Source organism: Gilbertella persicaria (genome assembly GCF_025201335.1).
Source record: "Gilbertella persicaria strain CBS 190.32 chromosome Unknown B0P05scaffold_50, whole genome shotgun sequence".
NCBI classification, from domain to species: domain Eukaryota; kingdom Fungi; phylum Mucoromycota; class Mucoromycetes; order Mucorales; family Choanephoraceae; genus Gilbertella; species Gilbertella persicaria.
In genome coordinates this window covers 51,889-76,794 of record NW_026252011.1, presented here as the reverse complement: position 1 = coordinate 76,794, position 24,906 = coordinate 51,889, and the positions used below count along the sequence as shown (strand labels likewise).

At 38.8% G+C, this 24,906-nt stretch overlaps 8 protein-coding genes across 8 annotated transcripts; 1 reads left to right on the top strand and 7 right to left on the bottom strand.

The window, feature by feature from the left end:
* Positions 1 to 2,729: 2,729 nt before the first annotated feature.
* On the bottom strand, positions 2,730 to 3,409 carry B0P05DRAFT_558183 (profilin). The gene is made up of 3 exons (XM_051580110.1): positions 3,206 to 3,409; positions 3,021 to 3,155; positions 2,730 to 2,966 (listed from the first exon to the last, which is right to left on the bottom strand). The coding sequence occupies exons 1-3, from the start codon at positions 3,314 to 3,316 to the stop codon at positions 2,754 to 2,756; spliced, it is 459 nt and encodes a 152-aa protein (XP_051430996.1). The 5' UTR covers positions 3,317 to 3,409; the 3' UTR covers positions 2,730 to 2,753.
* A 1,480-nt stretch (positions 3,410 to 4,889) lies between these two features.
* On the top strand, positions 4,890 to 5,516 carry B0P05DRAFT_574815 (uncharacterized protein; the record flags this gene model as incomplete). Its single annotated transcript, XM_051581596.1, has 1 exon — positions 4,890 to 5,516. One exon carries the CDS (start codon positions 4,890 to 4,892, stop codon positions 5,514 to 5,516), a length of 627 nt encoding a protein of 208 aa, XP_051430995.1.
* Positions 5,517 to 5,518: 2 nt separating this feature from the next.
* Positions 5,519 to 8,576, bottom strand: B0P05DRAFT_558180 (P-loop containing nucleoside triphosphate hydrolase protein). Its single transcript, XM_051580109.1, has 3 exons — positions 8,072 to 8,576; positions 6,273 to 8,018; positions 5,519 to 6,228 (listed from the first exon to the last, which is right to left on the bottom strand). The coding sequence occupies exons 1-3, from the start codon at positions 8,550 to 8,552 to the stop codon at positions 5,570 to 5,572; spliced, it is 2,886 nt and encodes a 961-aa protein (XP_051430994.1). The 5' UTR covers positions 8,553 to 8,576; the 3' UTR covers positions 5,519 to 5,569.
* A 317-nt stretch (positions 8,577 to 8,893) lies between these two features.
* Positions 8,894 to 19,491, bottom strand: B0P05DRAFT_497895 (uncharacterized protein). The gene is made up of 13 exons (XM_051575404.1): positions 19,431 to 19,491; positions 19,088 to 19,384; positions 18,620 to 19,046; positions 18,322 to 18,573; positions 17,299 to 18,269; positions 16,788 to 17,254; positions 13,449 to 16,742; positions 13,232 to 13,397; positions 12,965 to 13,186; positions 12,818 to 12,917; positions 12,747 to 12,773; positions 9,181 to 12,697; positions 8,894 to 9,129 (listed from the first exon to the last, which is right to left on the bottom strand). The coding sequence occupies exons 1-13, from the start codon at positions 19,470 to 19,472 to the stop codon at positions 9,027 to 9,029; spliced, it is 9,885 nt and encodes a 3,294-aa protein (XP_051430993.1). The 5' UTR covers positions 19,473 to 19,491; the 3' UTR covers positions 8,894 to 9,026.
* A 28-nt stretch (positions 19,492 to 19,519) lies between these two features.
* B0P05DRAFT_558178 (uncharacterized protein) lies at positions 19,520 to 20,463 on the bottom strand. The gene has a single exon (XM_051580108.1). It carries the CDS (start codon positions 20,432 to 20,434, stop codon positions 19,715 to 19,717), a length of 720 nt encoding a protein of 239 aa, XP_051430992.1. The 5' UTR covers positions 20,435 to 20,463; the 3' UTR covers positions 19,520 to 19,714.
* Positions 20,464 to 21,011: 548 nt separating this feature from the next.
* B0P05DRAFT_640731 (S-adenosyl-L-methionine-dependent methyltransferase) lies at positions 21,012 to 22,367 on the bottom strand. The gene is made up of 4 exons (XM_051583752.1): positions 22,027 to 22,367; positions 21,737 to 21,984; positions 21,386 to 21,687; positions 21,012 to 21,329 (listed from the first exon to the last, which is right to left on the bottom strand). Exons 1-4 carry the CDS (start codon positions 22,354 to 22,356, stop codon positions 21,136 to 21,138), a joined length of 1,074 nt encoding a protein of 357 aa, XP_051430991.1. The 5' UTR covers positions 22,357 to 22,367; the 3' UTR covers positions 21,012 to 21,135.
* A 104-nt stretch (positions 22,368 to 22,471) lies between these two features.
* B0P05DRAFT_558173 (YL1 nuclear protein-domain-containing protein) lies at positions 22,472 to 23,829 on the bottom strand. Its single transcript, XM_051580107.1, has 5 exons — positions 23,724 to 23,829; positions 23,592 to 23,683; positions 23,435 to 23,550; positions 23,203 to 23,388; positions 22,472 to 23,159 (listed from the first exon to the last, which is right to left on the bottom strand). Exons 1-5 carry the CDS (start codon positions 23,768 to 23,770, stop codon positions 22,623 to 22,625), a joined length of 978 nt encoding a protein of 325 aa, XP_051430990.1. The 5' UTR covers positions 23,771 to 23,829; the 3' UTR covers positions 22,472 to 22,622.
* B0P05DRAFT_558171 (ATP11 protein-domain-containing protein) lies at positions 23,770 to 24,847 on the bottom strand (the record flags this gene model as incomplete). Its single annotated transcript, XM_051580106.1, has 4 exons — positions 23,770 to 24,170; positions 24,212 to 24,539; positions 24,591 to 24,675; positions 24,747 to 24,847. Coding segments are annotated over 4 exons (877 nt in total), but the record flags the coding sequence as incomplete, so codon positions are not given.
* Between the last annotated feature and the right edge of the window lie 59 nt (positions 24,848 to 24,906).

Sequence of the window (24,906 nt, the reverse complement as noted above, 5' to 3'; positions counted from 1 at the left end):
TACGTTCAATGCACCTGCTACTTTCGGTACTCCTATCGACAAACCAGCAACCACAGGCTTTGGATCTACGACAACTTCTCCTTTTACAGCTTTTGGGAAGTCAGCTACCAGCGAACCTACATCTACTGAAAAACCATCCCCTTTTACAGGCTTTGGAAAGTCAGCTACCAGCGAACCTACATCTACTGAAAAACCATCCCCTTTTACAGGCTTTGGAAAGTCAGCTATCAGCGAATCTACATCTACTGAAAAACCATCACCTTTTGCAGGTTTTGGAAAACCAGCTGCTAGTGAATCAACAGAAAAGAGTGCATCTGATAAGCCTCTTTCTTCATTTACTGGCTTTGGTACAACCCCCTCATTTTCATTCGGAACAGCAGCTAAACCAACCTCAATCGAAACAACACCAGAGAAAAAACCCACTTTCAATTTTGGAGCATCTAAGCAAGAAGAAGAAAAAAAGACAGCTATATCTTTTGTTGAAACACCTTCTGAAGTCAGTAGTCCTTCCTCGACTGTTGCCAATATTTCAAGCCCTATTCCTTTGTCAGCTGTTGCAACACCTACAGAGGCAAACACACCAACTGAACCTACAAATAATGATAAGCAAGATACCGCGGATACTGCTGCTGGTGCGTTGGTTCCTGTCAAGAAAGCATTTCCTCAACTAGAAAAAGGTACAGAAGATAGTGACAAAAAACCAGAAGAAGGGAACAAAACTACTTCCAAGCCTGCTGCTACTTTCTCCTTTGGTACTTCTAGCACAGACAAGCCATCTCCATTTGGTGCTTCTGCTGCTGATAAAACTTCTTTGTTTGGAGCTCCAAAAGCTGCTGATGAACCCTCTACCGGTGCTGACAAGCCATCTCCATTCACTATCTCTAGCTCTACAGACAAACCATCTCCTTTTAGTTTCAGTACTACTTCCAATGATAAACCTTCTCCATTTGGCACATCAGCTACTGCAAACAAGCCTTCCCCTTTCTCATTCAGCACCCCCACCAATAAAGCCGATTCAGCAGAAAAACCTACATTTACCTTTGGCACAACACCGTCTACGCCCTCTAAAAAAAGACACCATGGCGACGATGATGAAGATTCTCAGCAAGAAGACAATGGTCGTAGCAAGAAGACGCTTTCTTTTGGGTCCAAATCCTCTGAAACACTTCCTTCATTTGCCACAAAGCCTCCTGCTATTTCTGATAAACCATTGACGTTCTCTTTTGGTAATGCTGGAAATCAAAATGCAAGCACTCCTTTCACTTTTGGCGGCGATACGAATACTAGTGCTGAAAAGAGTTCATCTGGATTTAGTTTTGGCACATCTGCTACTGCTGCTCCTGCTACAAAAGAATCAACTACGCCTACATTTTCTTTTGGAGCTTCTGCTGAAAAGAAAAAAGACGAAAGTGAAGCACCATCTACTAAAGATAAATCCACATCAGCAACAATTAAACCTACAGACTCTGCTTCTTCATTTAGCTTTGGTGCTCCTCCTTCCAAGCCCTCTACTGAAAAAGATGATGGTAAAGCAGCACCTTCTTTCACTTTTGGATCCTCAACAAAAGAAAAAGAAAAGACTGTCTCAGATAAAGAAGCTACCTCTAAAAACATTGCTCTCAATACTGCCACTACTCCCACTACTCCCACTACTACTACTACTACTACTACTACTACTACTGCTGCTGCTGCTGCTGCTGCTACTGGCAAACCAGTTCCTTCTGCAACCGACAAGGCTCCTTCTTTATTCAGCATACCCAAGGAAAACGATACACAAGCTAAACCATCTTCTGGTAAACATGTCACTTTTGATTTACCATCTTCTAGCTCCAGCCTTAGTACCCCTAAAGAAAAGGGCAGTGTCAGTATTGCATTTAGCAAGACAGGTTCAGATGAGTCCAGTGCTTCTAGTTCTGCAACGCTTTCTTCACAATCAGTGTTAGGCCTACGCCCTCATGACAAAAAAGACATCTCTAGGTAAAGCAATCGATACAAACACATCCAACTTATTTGATATAAAATAGTACTACCTTTTCTTACCCAACCACCTTACAATCCAATGTTACTGAGCCTAGTCAAATCACATACAAGACTCGTTTCTGGGAATTACCCGATGATGCTCGCGATGAAATTGCTCTGCTTGCTCATTTCATTTCTGAACAAAACGACAAGCATGACAAGATTGCAGAAAAACTTAGTTCTTCATTCGGTTCCACACTTCATCAAATCAATGCTGATGCTCATACTCTAAATACAGTAAGTCATCTCTATCTAGAGTCACAGCTAACTTGGCTGAAATAGGATGCCATCATTTTGAAAGAGAGTTTAGAAGCTCGAAGTGAATCCTTAGACGACCTTATTCTTCAAAACAAGCAACAAAGATTGAATGCAGTGTCAGCTGGTAAAGTACAAGAACAAGATACAAAGAGCTGGCGTACATTGGGGGCCAAAGAAAACTGGAATTTTTTTGCTGATACCGTCTCAAACATGAAACACCGTGCTCAGTTGTCTTCTCGTCAAGTAAACTGCATTGAAAAGGCCGTCGATGCGTTACAAAATAAAGGACAGCCTTCTCCTGCTTGTGTTGGTGAGATTATTAATCACCAACACAAGATGTACTTGTCTTTAGCAGGACGAGTGGCTGAACTTCATGAGGAAGCTGACAGAATAATAAAGAGAAGAAAGTTTAATTAAGTTCTCTATAATAATAATAATAAAAGACTACTTTGATGTTTATGAAAAGGTGTATATGTTTATTTAACAAGAGAAAGAGGATATTTTACTATAAAAGACGCGTTAGTTTCTTTAGTGCACTGGATTTTAAAAGTACATACGTAACCAACAGACTTCAAGTAGTCTGCTAAACCTTCAACAACCTTGTTACAGTTACCAGGTTGAATACCTTCCTTGTAAGTACCGACCAAGAAGGCTTGGTTGGTCTTTGCAATACAGATACCTTCAGCACCCTAATAAACAGGATTAGTCTATCATAACACACACGTGTACCTTATTGCCCTTACCTTCTTAGCATAAATGAGGTTTTCCTCGGCTCTGATAGTGAGATATTTGACACCGTTTACATGAACACCACTAGCGAGAACACCCTCGCTGTTAGAGAAGGCATCAGTAATTTCTTTGACTTCATTAGAGCTCAACTAAAATACAGAACATAAGTTTCGGGAAACTTTTTTTCTCATCTTATTACCTGGAAACCAGCACTTTTAGCCCATTCACCGCCGTTCAAACCGTAAATAGCGGCTTGAGAAACTTGACCAGTACCGAGAAGGTTAGAGTCTACATAAGCTTGCCAAGACATGTTTGTATATATTTAAGAAAAATAAAGAAAGTAAAGAGAAAAAAAAAGAGAGAATACGTGTTTAGAATCATATAGCCCCTTCCCCCCCCCCCCACCGAGACGGAGTTAAAACCCAATCACGTGTAGAGTTAGCATTCAACAACACAGCCCAACTTGCTGATCTTAATTTGGGGCTACACCTTGAATGTAAAGGCTAAATTTAGGTCTTCAGTTTATTACAGCGTTGAATCTCGAAAAACCGTTACTTTCAAAGGAAAATGGGTTATTTATGACATGCTTTTTTTGATCTGTAAGAAGGGGAAACATATTCTCCTTCCCCTTTTTATCCTCAGCTTGACTTTATTATTGACACAGTAACACTGAACATCTTGTAAAATGTTTGTTCACCAAAAACTACACTCAAATTCATACAATAAATCTATAAAGTTGAATTAATTGCTGTTAATTAGTGCATTGCCTGTGTGCAAACAATAGATAAAAATCAATGTCTTGTTGATAAAAGAAGAATACATGTGTTGCGCCACGAGCATTGATTTGCAGGTTAACGGATAGACAATATTCACTATTGAAAATAATGCCTTCAGTATGTCCAATTTCAAAGTAAACAATCAAAGCCAGAGATTATATTAAAAAAAAAAAAATACTGCTGTCCATTCCCAAAAAATGAGAGAAATTGATTTTATTTTTTTAGACGCAAAGTGTCATTGATCTCATTCTATTTCTTCTGAATGCATTGACTTGGCTAACCAACCATTCAAAAAATAAACAGACATTTAGGCAGGTATGGGCACACAAAGGGAGGGTATAAAAGCAACTTATACCCGCATAAACTACTCTAAGTACCTGAAAATTGTGTTTACTGACATACATGGCGTTTTTATAGTTGATCTCGACAAGAAACAAGCGACTTGTAAAAAAACGGACAAAAATCACTTCAATCCAAAGGATACTACTCATCAAAAAAGCTCATTTGACAACTTTTAATATCCTTTTTGATGCTAAAAAACGAAGAATAGAACCATTGGCAGGCTTAAATACTTGGATTGTGTGTCCAATGCTCTAGTTTTTGATTAAAGTGATATTTTACCATTTATACTACAAAAATAATGAGATATAAGCGACAAACATCAAAACATTTATGCGCATTTGCTCAGGTTTTTAGTAATAAAATTGCTGTTTTACTTACATCAGAAAACTTAGAAAGCAAAGACCTAGAACTTTTGTCACTACACCAAAGCCAAATAACTGCATCTTCGTACAGTTTTCAACAAGAACTCGATTCTGATGTGTCAGGTGAAATTTTTTAAGGCACCAAGAGCAACTTTCAGTTTGTATTTCAAATTCCGATATCACCCATTTTCTATGTGCATGATATTTTGAATAATAAAAGAGGTACAAGTTGTTAGCATTTTATCAGTGTCATACGTATGTATGACTCAATTGGGATAAAAGATTCAAATGAGATAAAACTATATGTTTGAAAGGGCATTATTCTTTTCTTTTCTGCCTAAAAAAATGTTTGAAGAAAGAACAAGGCAAGTAACTACATGAAATGTACTGCTAATGCAAGCAAATGGATAGACAAATGAATGAGCATGATGATCCTGAATCAGCAAAAGAAGACTTGGTTTGTACTGACAGTGATAGTACTAGCTCAGATTCCCTTGATGATCAAGAACAAGACATTACTACGCCTGAACAAGGCATCAATAAAAACCAGAAGTGTTCTAGTGAAGAACAAGAAAAATGCAATAAACAGGATGTAGAAGTGCCTTCTTTGATCAACTTGACTGCATCTGAAGAATCAGTCAAGACTTATGAAATGGTTGAAGACGAAGAACCATCTCACCCAGCTGTTTACTTCAAACTTCATCAGAAAAATGCACCAAAAGAACCTGCCACTAAGGCTGAACCATCTTCTCAACCTGACAAATTAACCAAGAATGGTGAATTTTATTACCTTCTTATTGAATCACCTATCAATCAAACTACAGAACCTTCTCTCACTCGTATTGAAGTTAGAGTAAGAAACAATGTCTCTTCTACTAGTTATTTTCATTCCAGAGGTACTGCTTGGGAAGCCATGTTAAAATGGTTTTTTATCTTGCTTGCTTGCTCAGCTTTATTAGCGTTTTTATTGCCTCTGTTGTTTGAACTTGATTGGCACAACTACCTTTCAAACTTCAGACTCAATGTTTAAAGCATGGATTTTTATCTAAGCAGTTTATTATGTTACAAATTTATATAAACAATCTATTTGCGACCCTTGCCACGGCTTGATTTACGACCAGGACGAGTAGATTTTGCCTTTCTCTTTTCATAGGCAATACGATCCTTACGGATTTGACTAGCATTCTTGAGTTCACTCTTGGCATTGGCATTACCTACACGCTTCTTGCCCAAACCACTCTTATCTACACTGGGTCCTTCAGATTCATTCATCTTGCGCTTCTTTAACTTCTTGTCATAGTCATAAGATAATGGATCCAAAGGCTTTGCATCCTCTGACTTGTTGTGACGGAAACGTTTCTTGCTCATATTACCAGCGCCAGCTAATTCACGCTCACCTGCACGGGGCAATGTGATACGCTTCTTTTTGGCCCATTCATCAAAGCGACCGCTCTTGAAAGAAGCAGAGATCAAAGCACCGCTTTCTGTACGAATCATCTTTTTGTTGTCTGCACCAATACCACTGCCTTTGACAAATTTGTGCTTCTTGGAATCCCAACGCATCATGTTCTTGTTCTTAAGAATACCTTCATTATCATCTCCTGTCAGATCAAGTTGTGCTTTGCTGGCTTGTTCCATAAAGCTGCCTTCATTGTTCATGGAATAGCCTCGTTCGGTGTTAGCGTCTTTTTGAGTGTAAGACATGTAGTATTCTTCGTCACGGAAATTCTTTGTTTTTTTATCTAAAACACTGTCAACATCATCTTTGCGGGCCAGTTATTCTTACCTTCTTTTGATTCTGGTATATTAAAGGTTTCTGCTAACTCTTCTTCTTCTACATCACCACCCAATTCTTGCACAATTTTGTCTTCATCACGTATTTCGACAGGCTTATTGATAACAGCAGATTCAGCTTGTACTTTTGATTTATGAGCAGAGATAATCTTGTCTACATGTTGACGACGTTCACGCATCATAGAAGTAGCAGGCGTCAATTTACGAGTGCCCCTTACACCAAACTCAAAGATAGTTTCAGCAGGTCTAAATCCACTGATAGCATTCAACATATTGACACGCTCTAATTCTGCAGCATTAGAGTTTTCTTCATTCACTAAAAGTGGATGCAAGTTATTGTAAGCTGTCTTCTTAAGGAATTCTTTGGCACGACCATAACTTTCAGGAGAGGCACGAGGCTTGGTACGGTTATAGAGCTTATAGGCATTCATAGCAGTACGGTAAGTACCTTCTAAAGCAGCGTCTTTGGAAACCTTGTCATCGACCCAAGCCTTGTCGTCAATTAATGCATCTTTAGGCATAGCACCCAATACTAACTCAGAGGTATAGTCATATTCATCTTTTTCGCCACCGAGAACAAGAGGACGGGTCAAGAAGAGATGAAGGTCCACTACATAAGGAAGTTCTTCTGATGTCACAAGTGAATAAGCCCAACCACGACGACCAGCACGGGCAGCACGACCTACACGGTGTACAAACACTTTAGAAGAACCACAAAAGTCATAGTTGATGACATTCTCAAGAATAGGGATATCAATACCACGAGCAGCAACATCAGTGACCACCAGAATGTTGGTCACACCATTTCTGAAGCGATTGATCTGAATATTACGGGCTGTTTGGTCAAGAGAACCATAAACATAAGAGACTTGATAACCAGCAATTTGCAAGACATTGGCCAAATATTCAACGTGATGTTTGGTAGCGGCAAAAAGAATAGTTTGGTGATCTGCTTCAGTGCCTGATTTCTCCTTATTCTTTTTCTTATACCTTTTGATATCGCTTTGGTCTTCGTTCTGTGTCTTTTTAGGCAACTTGATCACATTCTTTAGCAAGTACAATAAAGCGCCTTCTTTTTCATTGTCCTTGACTGAGAAAAACGCCATTTCCAAATCTCGAGAAATCTTTGTATCCACATCCAAACGTACCAAAGTAGGTTCTTGTAAGCCTGCTTTAGCAAAATCCACAAGCATTTTAGGTAATGTGGCAGAGAACAAGAGTGTTTGACGTGTGGGTGGCAAGCGAGATAAAATTTCATGGAGTTGAACAGCAAAACCCATTTCAAAAAGACGATCAGCTTCATCAAACACGACATATTCAATTGTACGCATATCTAGATTCATTTCTACAGCCAAATGCAATAAACGACCAGGTGTAGCAATTAGAATATCAGGATTGGAGGCAATCATTTCAAACTGTTCGTCCAAACTATCACCACCCACAATACAACCACTACGCAAATCAGTGTATTTCATGAGTTCTTTGCATACTTTTTGGGTTTGAAGAGCAAGTTCACGGGAGGGAGAAAGAACCAGACCGCGAGCACCAGTCTTGGCAGAGTGAGTCTTGAGTCTCTCAAGCATGGGAATTAAGAAAGCAGCAGTTTTACCTGAACCTGTACGGGCCATACCAACAACATCATCCCCTTGTAAAATAAGAGGGATACATTTACGTTGAACAGGAGTAGGTACTTTAAAACCTTTGTGAATAATGGCCTTAAATACAGGATTACTCAAGCCTATAACAAATAAGTCAGCATATATGATCTTATAAGAATGATTTCTTCTTTACCCATGGATTGGAAACCACCAGATTTCTTGTTCTTTCTGTTTGCAGCCAAGGTCTCGGATGCAATGAATTTTTCTTCCTGATCTTCGTCTTCACTGTCATTCATAGTGATAGGCTTTTGTTGCTTTACTGAAGCGGTTGAGGCAGCTACAGGAACAGCGACTGGTTTCTTGGCTTTAAACTTACCAAACATGTCTTGTTCAAGATCAGAGTCATCATCGCTATTGCTTTCATCGCTATCCATAATGCTCTTTGAAGTAGTTGTAGGTACAATCTCGAAATCTGAATCATCGTCTTCCTCTGTATTGTTCTTTTTCTTTTTCTTGTCCTTGTTGTACTTTTTACGTTGGAACTCTTGTTTCTTTAACTTAGATTTAGAAAGTTCCTTTTTAACTGGTTCTTGATCCTTCTGATCTTGCTTTTTGACATTCTTTTTATTCAAAACTGGCTTTTTTGAACTTGTCAATGATTTCTTTGCGACCATGCTGAAGAATCGATCAGAAATAAATTAAAAAAGACAGAGAAATTTTATTGTTGCATTTAGAAATAATGTGGTGGCTTATGTAGCCTAATATAGCAGTGCATTATGCACAGTGTATATTAGCCCCGATGTGATTATTGAGCTTAAACTAGAGAACAAGAAGGTTGTATGGTCCTTTGGTGTGTTTTTTTTTATTATTATGATGCAGTGCTTCAAAGACGCTTTTCGATAGCCATCTCTCCATGACTCAAGCCTTAAGCAAAAAGTAGTTATTTTAAACATGAACAAAATGAAGGTAGGACACCATGTTTTCCTTTGATGATAATGGTCAGTTTCACCATGGACGTAGCATAGTAGTAAAATTTCCATTGAAATGAGTCATAAGTCTTCTTCTGTTTCTTATAGAATGGACCTCACTTTAATGCATTCAAACAATCTTAACACAACTCACTATTTTGAATCGTAAAACTTTACATTTTATTGGAAAGCAAATCCTGTGGAACATTCACTGATAGCTTTAAATAAGCTGGAACGAAGGTCTTCATAAGACTGATAAGCGGGCAAGTCAATTTGGTTAAAGCTATATTAGATAGATGAGTAAAAATGAGTACGACACTTGAATACACTTTACCAAGTATGAGCTGAAGGAAGTCGATGAACATCGCCAAATTCTTTGTGAATTTGGAACTTTTGCACACCATTTGAACCTTGCAACTGAGCAAAGCCTTCTAAAGGAACCTTTGAGGTACCAGTCGAAAATTGCAAGAGTTTAGCTCTTTCTTCTTGATCAAAAGAACGTACGGCACGCCAAAACCATTGAATTTGAGGTGAATTAATGCTGTAACCTTCATAGACAGTATTTGCTTTCCATTCGTCAATATCAATATCTGGTAATCCAGAAATCAACAATTCCAACTCTTGCTCATTAAAAATCTGTATCAAGTGAGATGGAATAATGTCATGAAAGCCTTCTAAGAACGCATTGACTTGATCCTTGATGGCCAAGACTAGTTTGTGTTCAGTAATCAGTGATACATATTCATGTTTGTTAGCTTCAGTGACTGGAATATCTCTTCCATTTGGCCTGAGATCAATGATTTTGTTGGTACCAAAATCGTCTGTTTCAACACTGAATGTCAAGTCAATGATGTCTGTGATATCATTCTCTAATATCCAAACCAAACTCTTGTAGTAAGCAGGATCGACAGCCTCCACATCACGATAGTCCACTGAACGCCCTAACATCAACTTGTAGAAAGAACGTGTAAAGTACGCATCCAACAATCGGCCATCATGAATGGCCTTGCCAATGATACGACCCACAAATTTGAAGTAATTGAGATGCTCTGGGTTTACACCAGAAGCACGGTTTGGTTGATAAGTAAGCTTATCTGCAGCCGAGGTAATAAAAAGCGCATAGTTAGGATCAAACATTTGTCGAGCAAGCACAGAAAACCATTCTCGGGCAACACCACCAGCGTCCACACCTTCCTCATCTTCAAATTCAACATTGAGTTTACCGTATTTGATCTCGTTGCCAGTAAGGCCTTGAAGTTTTTGATACGTATCTTCAAAGACATGAGCACGACGCACACTGAAACGTAAAGGAGGATAATGTTCACGGGGTTCTGTGCGCTTATGTAGTTGTTGATTGAAATACTTGCGCTTATTATCAAATTCTAAAATCTTGGGATTATAGACCAAAAGTGAAAATGAGCCGCTCATCAAAGATGGATTGTTGCGCACCATGATGTTTAAAATTTTTTTGTGTTCTTCTGTAAATGTATAAAAGAAATCTTCAGCTGAACCAGGCTCAGGTGCCTTAGGATGATGATGACCCTTGAGAGCGGAGTACTTTGAGACGGCCATAAACGATTCTACCAAAGGCAAAAAGACAGAAGCCACATTTACCAAATCTTCTCGGTCTTGTATCAATGTCATGCATACACCCAATTTCTTCCATAAGAGTGAAAAGTCAAGTTTGGCATACAATTCAACAACAGCTTTTTCGTTTTCCTCTGCCTTTTGAGCATTATTTCTTTTACGAGTGTACAGGTAGTCCATGGCTTTCAAGACACGCAATAATTTAGCTTGATGTGATGTCGTTGCAGAGAATTGAGTCAATGCAGAACCCTCTAGTTCAGCACCCGCTTTCAAATGGCTCAAAATAGATTGTAGTTGATCCAAATCAGTAATGATTTGCTTACCCGATGTACTCGCTATACGTTGCAGGCGCTCAATAATGATATCAAGTGCACCATCCAAATGAGATAAATGAGAAAGTACACTAAGTGTGTATTGGAATGTATGACTAGAGCATTCACCAATAGACAAGACATGAACTACTTTTTCGAGATATTCTTCTGGAATGCATGGAGGTTTAGGAGCATGATGATGTTTCTTCTCGTCTGTATTGTCTTTCTTTTCCTTGTATTTTTTGACAATGCTAGAAATAGGACGACATATAGCGGCCAATAAGTTCATAAGCTGTTCCATCAGTGTCGTATTATCTAAAAAGACAGGTTGGTCTAATAACCCAATCAAGACCAAGATCGGGAGCGTAGCTTTTGTTTTGGAAGATTTGCTATTTCCACCTGTTGAGTGGCGGCGCTTCATAGGGCTCCAGTGATCGTCTTCAGTCAAAAAGTAAGCCAAAGATCTATCATTCCAAGTGATAACATAGTATAAAATTTCCAAACATCGTTGAGTAATAAGATTAGGCACACTTTCAGTCACAGTAATGTTTTTGTTTTCTTCTGTACGACGGCTGCTGCTCTTTTGCATAAGAATACGATCAACAGCAGCCAGGTCTGTACTACCATCCTGCAAAATACATATTAAAAGCGCCAATAAGTCATTTCGTGTTTTGCCATTCTCGCACAAATTAAGCAATAAGCGATTTAAAAGGGTCTTTGAGATCGATTGAGGCACAAATAACAAACGAGTTAAAGAGGCAAGTTGAGTTCGGTCGAGAAGATGAGGAGCATTACGATGAATGACGGCTTTTCGTTCTGTTTGCTTTGGTTTAGAAGCAGCAGCAGCAGCAGCAGCAGCAGTAGTAGTAGTAAATTCGTTTCTTTGACCATTGGTGTTTCTTGTAACACCGCCTCCAATGCGCCAGGTGGTATTATTGTTCTGTAAAGGATTTGGTCCTCCTGCCAAACTCAATGTGGCCATACCTAAATTAGGATGTACCTGCACACCTTCTTGATCATTCAAGTTAGCAGTGATGTCGAACAGCGTTCTTTGGCTTGTTGCTGGTGGTGACTGGTGACGGCGATAACGGCTAGCGCTCTCCAATACTTCTTGACGAATATCGCTAGGTAAAGCGTCTAAAAATTCAGGGCTGATTTCTTCTTCTTCCATACTTTGAACAGAGGCACGACGTTCTGCCATTTGTTGGCTATACACTTCTGCACGAAGGTCATCAGGTAAGGCTTCTAGAAATTCAACATCAATACCAGTGCCCGTAATATCTACTTGCTCGCCATTGATCATGACAGTAACACGGTCTTCAGTTGGAGTTTGATCAGTTATGATAACCTCCTCTTGTCTAGGTTCTTCTTCTTTGGGTTCTTCTTTGGGTTCTTCTTTGGGTTCTTCTTTGGGTTCTTCTTTGGGTTCTTCTTTGGGTTCTTCTTCTTTAGGCTCTTCTTCTTTGGGTTCTTCTTGTAAGGCTTTCTTTGTCAATAGATCAATCAATGCATTTTTTAACTTGGCTGCTTTTACAGAAGCGACAGAGGAAATATAAACCATTTGAACTTCCTGAGACCATCGGTCGGTTGTTTGCAACGGTTGAAAATCTTTAAGGATGCTTAATGTCTCTTTGTTATCCTTATCTGATCCTTGTTGTTGTAATTCATCTTGTTTTTGTTGTTGATTTCGTTGTTGAGAAAGTAAGTCTTCCAAGATACGAACAGCACTACCACCAATAATGTCTTCATAAGCTTGTAAATGATGACTGTTAGCACCTGACAATAAAGCAGTTTCAGGAGTGATAGAAGAAGGGTTTGTTGTAGCAATGATATCTACGTTTGATGTAGCTGTATTGCGCAAAAGTGGGTGCAAAATAATGTTATCTCTATCAAAGGAGCGATTTGTATTGTTATTGAGAGATCCTCGCATAGCAGAATTCATCAGTTGGTTGCCTACAAAATGTATGTTAATGAACATATTCGCATTTTATGTTTTTTTTACCCTCTCTTTGGTTATGGAACAGTTCAACTAAACAGCGTCAGTATCTATTAAACAAATGTATCTTCACTTACGGTTTCTCTCAACGTCTTCTAGTTCTTCTTGATTAAGTTCATCAGAATCTTGGTCTTCCAAATCAGAAAAGTCAATATCCATCTCATCATGATCCGTATCCTAGACCATACTCAAGTCAATTCTTGGTTTGCAGATGGAATACATACCACTTGTTCAATTGTGATTCTCTCTGTACGACGACGATGGCGGCCTTCTGCACGTTGATCTTCATCTAAATGCCAGCCAATATCTCGACTTGCTTCTGAGTGAATAGAGTCACTACGATCACTGTTTAAAGATTCATTGGAAGACTCGTATTCGCTAGAGGAATAGGATCCTTCTGACTCACTATCAGAGTCTGTCTCTGAATCACCTTCACTTGAATCGGTCTATGGAACAATGGTTAAGTTGACCATCATTGTACATTGACATACCTCTTCATCGTCTTCAGTATCTGAGTGATGATATCGATGGCTTCTCATTAAATCTTCCATTTCTTGATCTTCACTTTCTCCTCCTTCTTCTTCCTCTTCTTCTTCACTCACAGTTTCATATTCCATTTGACTATCAGAAGAATCTTCCACAATCTCTTCACCAGAACTTATAGACTTGTCAATGATGATCTACTAAAAAAAAAAAAAGTCAACTTACCTTGCCATTTCTATATCTTCTTCATCTGATTCTTCTTCGCTGGATTCTTCCAAGGCAGTGCCATCAAACATGGCCAAAGAAGAATTTCTATACAAATCATTCATTTCCTCTTCTTCAGCTTCATTATCATCATCTGTATCCATTGGAATATAGACATCGTCCTCGTCTTCCTCAGGTGGATTAAGGATACGTTGTGCTCCAGCCACGGCTTCTGAAGCATCATCCAATGTACTTTTTTCTATTTTGAATACATCACTCTTCATAGCCAGTTTAGTCAACTGTTCCAAAGGCCTCAACATGGAATTGAGAATCAGTTTGGCATGAGGGTAATTCACATCAACATCGTTAATGACAGATATCAACAGGGCCACAAACCCTTTCTCTAACATGGAATGTGCCATAGCAATCATTGTGTTTTCCTTGACATTCACATTGGGATGAATAGAACTAGGGCGAGCATTCAACAGGCGATGACAGAGCTCAGTCAGTGCAAAATAGCGATTGTATTTGGTACTCATGGAGGCCGTGGATTGTAGAGCGTCTTTAAAAGAGCAGGCAACCACATCAAGGACATGTTTACGAATATGGCTTAACACGGTGGCATGTTGATCACTTCGTGTTGCGCTGTAACACAGGCCAACCAGCAAAGAAGCTACCCACATGGAAACACCTTGCTTTTTACGTTCTTGGTCTGTAGATGCATGAATAGCATTGTAAGGCAAGAGCTGATTGACAAGTTTGTAGACAATCGATTGGCGTATACGATGGTGGTTATGGGTTGTATCGGGTGTATTGAAATTTATCATGTCAAGCTTGCATGAGGGATAGGAGGAGACAAGCTCAAATAAGCATTGAAGCAAGAGTCCTGTATAAGCCATTTTGATATCGGATTCTTCCTCATTCGCTTGTGTCTGAACTAATTCGTTTAACAAGAAATGGATCACAGTGGAAGAGCAAGGAGTAGATTCAGCACTGTCTACATCCTGCACAATATCAGGGCTGGAAGACATGGTAATATAACAGAGACGCTTAGGATCTTTGATAGACACATTCTTTGGATCACATACATCGTACAGTTGGCTACTCACATCCAAAAACACATTGGCATCACGTAAAGCCAAGCTATTGTTGTTGCTAATAAACGTAGTGACATCCAAGAAGCGAGCATTGGGAACAGTAACCCAGAAATCAAACCATTCACGCATACAGTTCTTTAACACAGACTTGCTTTCAATCACGTGTCTTAGAATCATGATGATGTATGATTGCTGAACTTTGAAAGATTCAAAACTTGTACGAGGACGTTTAAACAGTGGAAGGAGACCGCCCAGTTCAACAAACTGTAAGGCAGCTTCATGATGTTTGGTTAATCGGACAATGATGCGCAAAGTAGCAATCAGATTGTCTTGAGGGAGTGTATCCAACTTGAGCAAATCAATGCAGTATTTTAACAACGTTGTGCGGTTATCGGGCGTGACGATAGATGGTGCAGTCGTTTGATCTTGATCATCTTTTGGTTCATCAGCCTGAGCCAAGCCAACTTCAAGAATAAGAAACAGGGTGGTTAACCACTTGGGATCAGGAAACTTGGGATGATTCACAATCAACGCCAAGAATTCAAACCAGTCCATATAGTCTGCCATAATCGTGATCAACAATGACAATACATCTTGCATAGCAGGCTCACGCAACATGAGCGCAAAGATGCGAATCTTATTGATAGACGATTCAAACACGGCTCGTTTGTCATTAGGTTCCTTCAACGTATCACCAAAGAAGAGTCGAATTGTTTGCGATGTGTTTTCAGAGAGATGATCAGGATCACCACAACAAGAAACAGCCATCAAGTCTCTTATCTCTAGATCAATATCGCTTCGTTCGTCTACAAGATGAGCCAAGACCTGCGGCATTTCCTCACGAATACGTTTACGCTTTTGAGCAAGTTCTTCATGTATCTTTTGAGCTTGTTTTGATCCATCTTTTGAAGAAAAGTGACCATAATAACCATTGAGTTCTACATCTTCTTCTTCTTCAGTATCAATATCTTCATATTCGTCATCATCATCATCATCCACAATGTCATTCGTCTGTACCTGTGCAACTTCATTCAGCGTTGAAGGCGGTTGAATAGCAGAAGGCCCCAAGGCTGATAAACTGGCAATAGCTTGTGTTACATCATCATGTTCATTCAAAGAGGCCGTCGCTAAATTAGGACTGTACCACAAATTGACCAAGATACGAATACCAGCATCAAATTCAGCCGTACTCAGCGGTTGCGACATATGCAATAAGGGCGAAATCTCAAGCTGAGGAGGACCCGATTGGGCTGTGCGTTGGACAAGGTGGCGACTGAACAGATAATCAAGTGCGCACAGACCATAAGGAAACATACGAAGGGCATGGTCCACAAGATCAGGTCCATATCCCATCGAAATAAGGGCTTCTCTATTTTCCGCTTGATGTTCTGAATGCTTTGGCGTGTCTTTGATGGCACGTTCGCCTTCTTGCTTTAGGTTTTGTGTCATACACCGTAAGAGGGAATGCAAGACATGTCTTGACTGCTTCTGTAATAAAGGACTCGACAAATAATCAAACAAACAAGACAATCGAAGTCGCATATAGGTCATCCAATAATAAGGGTTTAGTGTCTTGTCATCTTCGTCGTCTGTGCCACACTGTGTAAGCAACTGTGTATGAGGTGAGTTATGAAAGAGTTTAGGGCAACCCAAATGATTGATGATGGCAAGCAGGAGTTCAGTACACGTATTGATACGCTGTAGCAGTGAGTCATCAGGAGTCACCCTATGTGCTTCAGCATCTTTCCAGAATTGAGGTAGAAATGTATCGAGCAACAAATCAAGATTGCCTTGTTCTTCAAAAGCAAATGCAATGGGAGTCTCTAATGCCATACGTGATCTGTCATCCAGCATAAGCATGGAAATCATACTAAACATAGAAGCGTAATAGTCGTATTTACAACTAGGCGCATCTTGCTCCATGTATTCAAGATTTTTCTTAAAGATAGAGGCAATCGCTTGTGCAACAAGTCGAGCTCGCGTACGTAACGATAGTTTGGCAGAAGGAACATGGCGACGGTTGACAGAGACTTTGATGAGACCTTGGAAGATAGGCATCAATGCAGGAGGTATCTCACTTAATAACAATTTAAACCTGCGTACATTCATCACTTGAGGGTCTTTTGGATCTACAGTATCCTCCTCTTTGGATGGCTTGTTGTTATACCAGGCCATTGGAACACTATCTCGTAACAGAATGTTTTGCCATACCATAGTTCTACATCGAGTGTTATGCACAGTGAGATCTATTCAGACTAGTTACCTATGGATATCACCTAATAGCAACATCATATCACCATATTCTTTCTCTTGTATACACCATTCAACCACTTTGACCGAATGTCTTGCGTTTGTCAAGATAGCAGATGCAAAAACAGTAGAAAGCATACCGACATAACCAAAAAGAATACTGAGTTTTTTAAACAATGCGTTTCCTTCAGGCGTACCAGCGTGTTGAATCATGTCATCAATCACACTCTTTTTCATATCAAAATCTGTAAATATAAATCTTGAAGCTTCATAAACTTTTTTAGAAATCAAGGCAGCGATATGTAGAGGAGAGACATCAGTAATGATTCGAAACACGTAACCTAGTGAGTCAAATGCGCTGGCAATAGAAAAATCATAAGGAAGCATAGGCAATGCATAATACGACAAGAGTAATTCAGGACCACCGTATTTGACGAATTCTTTGATATTTTCAGAATTGCTTAAAAATCCCTCCAGAAACTATGCGATGAGTTAAGAAAATGTAGGGTTCTATCGTTACTTACTCTTGCTACTAATTCCACAAATCCCAACACAAGACAGTCTGTTTCGTCCACTGTGTTGCTTACCATGGCTTTTGTCACTAACACATGACTGTTGTCTTTTGGCTTGCCATCTTCTGAATGACCCACTTGAACCACTTGCTGCAATAATTGGTCAGCACACTTGAATACGTCCATCTTGAGACTAGGATGATGTCTGGTCAATTCGTCCATGGCTGTTCCTAAAGCAGTAACACTTCCCACCTCAAATGAGTTGGAAACAAAGCTAGGGTGTGCCATTAACTTGAAAAAGTGAGGTAAAGGGTTGTATTGGTTAAACATCTCAAGACCTGCTGAATTAAGACAGAGAGCACCAAATGCATGTACAGAGCACATCAGAACTTCAACATGAGGCTCTTCATACGCTAAAAACGTCGTCAGAAATGCTTGAGGTAAACCCAATTCTTGCAGAATAGAAAGTGATGTAGGCTCATAATGAATAAATGTAGTGATGACATGGACCACAAGCGAAAACACACTTGGGCCAAAGATGTTGTGGTGCTCTATCACTTTTTTCATCGTATGTGGTATGCTGGATTCCACAAGATTACGTAAGCCATCGGCTGTATCGCTGGATTCCATCATGCGAATTAAGAAACGCAATGCATTCTTTATCAGTGTCAATGTGTCTGGACTGGTTTCTGTAGCAATAGATGCGTCTACTTGTGTCTGAATCATTTGGAGTAATGCTTCTAATCCTTTTGCACTGTAAAAACTAGAAAATGAGGTCTGTACATTGTTCATGATGGTGTCTAACAAGCCCACAACTTTAATCAGGACTTTTCTATAGATGCTATTGGTGTTTGTTGGGTGATGTAAGACTTCGATAAGCGTAGACATGATACCTGCAGTCATGAGCATTGTACTGCCAGCAGTTGTCTGTAATAAGAATGAAAGTAAAGTAAATAAGGCATCAAGAAAATCCACAGTATAGACTATAAAGAGAAGGGTTAGAACATAAAACACAACCAGGATAGATGTTTATACCAGAGTCAGGTTGACATAATTGTCGCAAGATATGAAGCAAAATACCATGGTTGGCAGATGCATTAAATGCTGACAAAACTTCAGTTACTTTTGTTCTATGCCTCGCAATACCATCCAAAGCATAAAGGGCATAGGTTTGAATATCTACAGGCACACTATGATCATAAGAAACAAGCTGTGCAATCTGAGGCACTAAATGTGGCTCATAGATAAACACTCTGTTCTGTGCAATGGTTTCCGACATGGTATGTGCTATCATAGAAAGGTTATTTTTGACTGTCAAACAAGATCAACATACCCATGATCACAAGTGCAATAAAGCGAACCACAAGCAATTGTTTCCTGACAGACACTTGTGTGGGGTGATTGGCAATTCTGATACGATTCAACAATTCAAAGTGATAGTCATCTGCTATTTGATATTCTTCCACTAATTGCCAGAACAATTCGCTGTCGGTCTTTTGAAATGGTGTTGTATGAAGTTGAATCACTTGTAATCCTTCTTCTTTATAAAATGACATGCTTATTTCATCATTGCCCTTTTCGAGGGAAATCAAATCACTGATGGAACCTCCTCTGGCTAGTTCTGTGATTTTGTCTTGGTGAGCCAAAAAGCTGGATTGTACTGCTTTGGGGTTATTGACGCGTTGAGCTGGTTTTAACATCAGACGTAATACTGCTTCCAAGATATCGATATCAGTGGTATTTAACAAAGCGTTCAGATGCTAATCAGAGTAAGAAAAAGATAAGGACAGTATCTACTTACTTCATAAGAGTTATATAAATTTCTATTGGTGCAGTTTTCATAAAGCATTTTTGAAAAGCGTAGTATTGCCAAAAGCAAAAGCTTTGTTTCTGAATCAAAAGGTACTCGCTGGATGCTCTTGAGTTGGTAATCTTCACAAATACGCTCCAAGATACCATCAAAGCGATTCAAAACAGAGACAAACTGAAATAAATCACCTCGAGGATAGATCCAAGAGTCCAATTGATTAGCATACACTTTGATTTGATCTTGATCATCGTTTATGAGGTGCTCTACAGTATCTGCCAAAGGTGAAGGCTATCACTGGTGATTAGAATAAAGTATGAGTGACAGTCTACATTACCAAAGGAGGTGATTTTCTTACGGGTGTTCTTGTGATTCTCATTGAGTTCCTTAAAAGAAAAGAAAAATACAAAAAAAAAAAAAAAAATACAAGCCAGACGGTGCCTTAAATCGACGACTGGCGCAAGATAATTTATTATAAGAATGTTACATGGTCAAACTATCAAGCATATATTCAACTTGAGCACGGTTGATTTCCTCATCCAAGTATTGTTGCCCACCATCATCTAAAAAGTTCTTTTGTACATAGTCTTCATAAGATGCATACTGCTGTGTATCTACACTCTAATTCAATATACTTGGACTACAATCAATACATTTACCTTGTTTGGAATATGCCTGTTGTAAAAGAGGCGCTAATTGCTCCCAAATGCTCCTGCCATGCACTAATTCATACACTTCTTGAATTGTTTGTGACCAAATCACACCATTGTTTGTATTTGTCTGGAGAATAGCCATGAACTGATCAAACAAGTAAGGATCATTCACAATCTCATACACTCGATCGAGATCCAAAAAGCCATCATAAGTCTGTGTATAATAACCATGACTATCTTGCTTTAAAATGGCTTGAATGTATTCTTGGCTGTCTTGTGGCAATTGTTGCAGGAATTGTTGTACAGTAGCCTGTACCTCTTGTGTAGTGACAGGCGTTGTACTATCCAGACAAAGGCAACGTACAAACAGTTCAAGTTGAAGATCGTTTTCAAGGAAACAAGAAACTCGGTAGATGAGAGGAAAGTGTTCAGCCACACGCATCAAAAGAGTATCATAGTCGTGTGATTTAGCAGCACTGGATATTATTAGCTCAAAGTCTTGAACCAAACTCGGTGCTTGTATCAGTAAAGTAGGTCTCCATCGTTCTGCGATATTTGACACAGCTGTGAATCGAGGTGTGCGTAATGAAAGCAAAATAGCCTCAAACGTGTCTTGATCAGAGCAGTGATCGTGTAGAGAAGAGAGAAATTGGTAAATATGAAGTGCTGAATGAGGATGTTGTGACATGCTGGATTATGCAAAAAAGAAGAAAAAAAAAAAAAAGAAAGGGAAACAATGAATTTTCTATTTATGTCCTGTTGCTCCAAGTAGTTAAGCAGAGATGAATGAGATTCCATAGTTTATCTTTAAAGAATCAAAACCAATGATAATTGTTCCCCTATTGAGAGTAACGAACATGATCTTTAAAAGTCATTGAGTATTATGGCTGTTAACACTGAAGATACTAAAAAGACTTTTGCCAACAATCAAGCTGGTTCTACTGAAAGACATTAATATGCTCATGATAAATAATTTAGAGTGTCGATAAAGCATATATATTTTCTCGCAGTTATTTATTGAAGTAAGGTAAATTATAGCCAGCTATTTGATTATGTAATGTGATTTCTGTTGAAGAAGAGGTCATTGAGATTTTTTTTTTTTTTTTTTTTGGTTCTCTTATGCACAACTCCTTATCGATTAGAGAGGGAGTGGCTAGAGAACGCTCTTTTTGATTTGCTTTGGAATCCTCAAACTGACATTTATTAAGCCAATGGCATGGCTAATCAATATGATTGTTTTGAGTCCATGATAATCACGTCATTCAGTAGATTCGATATTATATTTGTTGTTATTATTATTATTATTATTATTATTACTATGTCTACACAGTCTATAGGGTTAAGTAGACACATTTAAATTAACATATACATGAATAATATACATAGAAATTACAAAGGTTTTCTTGCTATCCAACAATTGTATCTTGAAAAGCTTTGATAATCTTCAAATTCGCCTAAAACTTCATTTACAGCCAGATCATATTCAGCAGGTGAAATACCCCATTTAGGAACATAAGCACCTTTTTTGTTCTTTAAAGAGGCTTTTTGAATTTCTTTGTTGATGAAACCAAACTGCTTTAATTCTAATAGAAAGATGAGTTTTTTTTTTTCAATAAGATCGATCGAACTCATTTTATACCTGGTTCTGTAGGCCATTCACCCACAGGAATGTCCAGCACACGCTTCTCAATGCTTTCAAACCCCTTTTCTTCAAGTAAAGTCGATAAAGACTCCGCAAAGTCCAAGTCAAGTTCAAGTTCTTTACATTGGTCTCTAAAGAAAGTTTGAAAGGCTTGTTGCACAGGACCTGGATTATGATACCAAATCTCGGCTTCTAGTAGCTCAATGTAGCCTCCAGGCTTAAGGACACGAAACATTTCTTCCAGCAGAGATGGCCATTGATCTTTTTGAACACTCAGATACATATTGCGCTGAAAGATACTACCAGACAGAATTGAGTTTTAAACAAATAAATGATCGAGATACGTACAAATCAATGGAATTATCATTCATTGGCCAGGATTCAGTTATATTTGTTTGATTGTACCTCAGATTTGAAGGACTTCCTGGTTGTAAAGCAGGTGGCTTCAGGTCTAAACCAAGTACTTGAGAATCAGTGTATTGAGTAGCCATTTCTAATGCCCAAATGCCATTCTGAGTACCAGATTCAACAATGACTTTAGGTGACTGAATAGGTGCCCAAGTATTGCCTTTTCGAGTACTTTTGAGCAAGTAATGCTAGTCATATTCAGTATTATGGATGAGTCGCATGTTAGTTACCTGTCTTTGTAGACGATCAAATTCTTTCATGTCTTCTTGCCCTGAACCATAAGGATGAAGACCAATTAAACTCTGTTTTCTTCTAGCAAAGAATTCGGAGATAGATTTACGTCGGTTACTGAATGCACTGGGTGGTTCTAATGAAATGTTCTTTTTGTTCTTTTTGGACATGACAGCAGAAATGGCAGCATCCATAGGACTACTATAAGGGTCCTGTTCTAACCAATCATAATTGCCTTGAGATGTAGTCGAGAGTGGTCTTTGAGCTACACCAGATCGTTTCTCTTTGTTGATGGTATGGGACAATACTTTACTCGCTTGGTTTCCCATAATAAAATAAGAAATTGAAAGAAAGAAAGAAAGAAAAAAGAAGCTAAAAATGGCATTTTATTGTCATTTTAAATAGGAACATATGAACCAATCCTATATAGTGTATAGTTCAAAAGGGGCAAGTGACACTAATTAGGTAACTTTGCTTAAACTGCAGATTGTCATGTTGTGCAACCAGCGCTTTTTATTTGGCATCTCGTGGAATAATCATGCAACGTTAAATGATTCATTGACAACAGTCTACTAACGCAACGACGTCCCTTAGTTTACCAGCCATCAGGAACACCGCGTGCATTAGGCAGATTGCCTAAATAAAGGTGGCTAGAAGGAGACCATTGCATACGATGGTTTAAGCAGGCCTTGATAGCCTCATAGGATTTAATATCAGCAAAAGGCACACCTGTAGAAGGGTCCCGATATTTAGCTAATTCGCCCGTGATAGGGCACATAATTGGCTTATTGGGTTTAGGCAGTTTTTCAAACCATGCTGAGACATGATGTATCATGCCTAATTGCTCTAGATTATCTTCTTCTTCTTCATCCAAGTCATTTTGTTCAACAAAAGTAACTAGATTTCTCCCCATGGCATCATCCAATCTGTCTGTAAATGAATGGTAACGAATAAAGGGACCTATCACACCTTTTTTGTCTATCTTTTTGGCATTGGCTTTTCTTTCTGCTTCTTTTTGTTGCCATTCGAGTAATGAGCTCTTGTTCTTTTCTTCAGTAATGACTGCTTCAGCTAATAGTTCTTCTTGGGTCATTTTATTCACGACAGGTCGATCTCTTTTTGGCTGAGAAGCCTAGTCAAAGGATGAATATCGACAGCTAAACTATGTTACTTACTCTTCTCTTTTCATGTTCCCTCAGTTGATCTTGAACTAATATTCGATTCAACACGGTGTTTTTTCTTGAAGAATACCGAACAGCGCGTTCTTCTATTGTGTCTTCTGGCCTGGATCTTTTTTGCCTTTCCACTGGTTTCTTGGGCTTTGAGACGGTAGGTGGTTGAAATGTAGCTGCTCTACGCGCCTAAAATCGTGTCAACCATGTCAAGTGTATCATTAGGCAGGCTTACTCTTTTCTCGTCCAATGCTATTTGCTTATCCATAGCTTTTCCTTCTTCAATGTGTTCTTGTTCTCCTTCTGAAGAATCAAGATCAAAGTCTGAATCGACTTTATCTTCCTCTTCCACTATACAGACATGAGTGAATGAAGTGGGATGTCGTATTTACTTTTATCAGAAAATTCTTGATCTTCTTCATCGTCTTCATTATATTCAAATAATTCTTCCATGTCCACTTCTTGATTCAAAAGTGCACGCATACTATGGACATTAGAGCCATGGATACCATCAGCCATCTTACCGACTACCCGCATTAACACGCTTTTCTCTTTCTTGAACAAGTGACATAATAATAATAAGAATAACAAAAAAAGAAAATTTTATTTTAAACAACTGTCTCAACTGCTTTAATCAATTCATTAAAGTCAAATTCACCTGGTGAAGTATGGAACTTTTCAACCAACTTGAGTTTATCTGGACCACCAGTCACATAGAATTGTTGAAGAGCAAATGCTAAGAATTGAGCATTGGCTGTTGTGATCATACGAGGATCATCGTTAATGTCACCCTTCATCAACACAATACCCTTGGATGACTGAAGTTCAGTAAAATGAGTCAGGGTCAAGAAGGGTCTTGCTTCTGTTCCTTTTGTCTTGTATTCTAAAAGTGAGGTAAAGTTGCATTGATTGAAGTTAAATTGAAGGAAAAAGAATTCGACGCCTTCTTCTCGAGGCATAGGCACAACAAACTAACATATCAGTATTGGCATAGAAATGATGGGAAGCTTACCATAGGATACTTTTGACCACGTTCATACAGCTTATTGTAGACATCACTTGGAATTGCAGCTGTGATACAGTCCTTGTTGGCATGACCTGCATTCCAGATCTTTTCGATATTCTCGGGTGTTTCTTGCTCAAGTAATTCGAGTTTGACAAACTTGTCCAAAGTAGGAGCAGAAGAGTCATAGGGTAATTGTGATTTAGCAGCAATAGTGGAAGCAGATGCCTTTTTAGCTGTTTCTTTGGGTTGAACAGGTTTAGGTTGAGCTGCTTTGAGTTTCTGAAGTGCATCATCCTTGATCTTTTGCTTTAATTCTTCTACTGTCAAACCTTGTCTATTGCATTTGCAGAGCAATGAGATAACAAGCTATGTATACTGTGCTTACTTTTTAGCAATGTCTTTAATTTTGTCAGCATATTTGCTCTCAAAGTCGACAGGCTTCACTTGAGCATTTAAGAATCTATGTTGAACTATGAACAATATCAGTTGAGGTATAAAAAAGCATGCGTATGTGTATATATATATATATATATATGCTCACCTGCTCTTGAGCCAATAATGCTCTTTTCTAAAGGAACAATAGGGTTGTTTCTCAAAGAAGCATAACTTCTTGTAATTTGGCGTGAAATGCGAGACAACATGACAAAATAAAAAGAATAAAAAAAACCAGTGGAGTTCAGGGCTTCTGCTTTTGCTTTTTC

Excerpts from the sequence above, each read along its gene's own strand:
- B0P05DRAFT_558183 (XM_051580110.1), bottom strand. The coding sequence starts at position 3,316 with ATGTCTTGGCAAGCTTATGTAGACTCTAACCTTCTCGGTACTGGTCAA. Across the intron at positions 3,156-3,205 it reads CTAAAAGTGCTGGTTTCCAG|TTGAGCTCTAATGAAGTCAA; the intron begins GTAATAAGATGA and ends TCTGTATTTTAG. Across the intron at positions 2,967-3,020 it reads ACCTCATTTATGCTAAGAAG|GGTGCTGAAGGTATCTGTAT; the intron begins GTAAGGGCAATA and ends CCTGTTTATTAG.
- B0P05DRAFT_558180 (XM_051580109.1), bottom strand. The coding sequence starts at position 8,552 with ATGGTCGCAAAGAAATCATTGACAAGTTCAAAAAAGCCAGTTTTGAAT. Across the intron at positions 8,019-8,071 it reads TGGTGGTTTCCAATCCATGG|GCTTGAGTAATCCTGTATTT; the intron begins GTAAAGAAGAAA and ends TATTTGTTATAG. Across the intron at positions 6,229-6,272 it reads TATACCAGAATCAAAAGAAG|ATAAAAAAACAAAGAATTTC; the intron begins GTAAGAATAACT and ends ACAGTGTTTTAG.
- B0P05DRAFT_497895 (XM_051575404.1), bottom strand. The coding sequence starts at position 19,472 with ATGAGAATCACAAGAACACCCGTAAGAAAATCACCTCCTTTG. Across the intron at positions 19,047-19,087 it reads ATTTATATAACTCTTATGAA|CATCTGAACGCTTTGTTAAA; the intron begins GTAAGTAGATAC and ends TACTCTGATTAG. Across the intron at positions 12,918-12,964 it reads GAATCACAATTGAACAAGTG|GATACGGATCATGATGAGAT; the intron begins GTATGTATTCCA and ends AGTATGGTCTAG.
- B0P05DRAFT_558178 (XM_051580108.1), bottom strand. The coding sequence starts at position 20,434 with ATGTCACAACATCCTCATTCAGCACTTCATATTTACCAATTTCTCTCT.
- B0P05DRAFT_640731 (XM_051583752.1), bottom strand. The coding sequence starts at position 22,356 with ATGGGAAACCAAGCGAGTAAAGTATTGTCCCATACCATCAACAAAGAG. Across the intron at positions 21,985-22,026 it reads TTGATCGTCTACAAAGACAG|CATTACTTGCTCAAAAGTAC; the intron begins GTAACTAACATG and ends GAATATGACTAG. Across the intron at positions 21,330-21,385 it reads TGAATGGCCTACAGAACCAG|AATTAAAGCAGTTTGGTTTC; the intron begins GTATAAAATGAG and ends TCTTTCTATTAG.
- B0P05DRAFT_558173 (XM_051580107.1), bottom strand. The coding sequence starts at position 23,770 with ATGTCACTTGTTCAAGAAAGAGAAAAGCGTGTTAATGCGGGTAGTCG. Across the intron at positions 23,684-23,723 it reads CGTGTTAATGCGGGTAGTCG|TATGCGTGCACTTTTGAATC; the intron begins GTAAGATGGCTG and ends TAATGTCCATAG. Across the intron at positions 23,551-23,591 it reads TCAAGAATTTTCTGATAAAA|TGGAAGAGGAAGATAAAGTC; the intron begins GTAAATACGACA and ends ATGTCTGTATAG.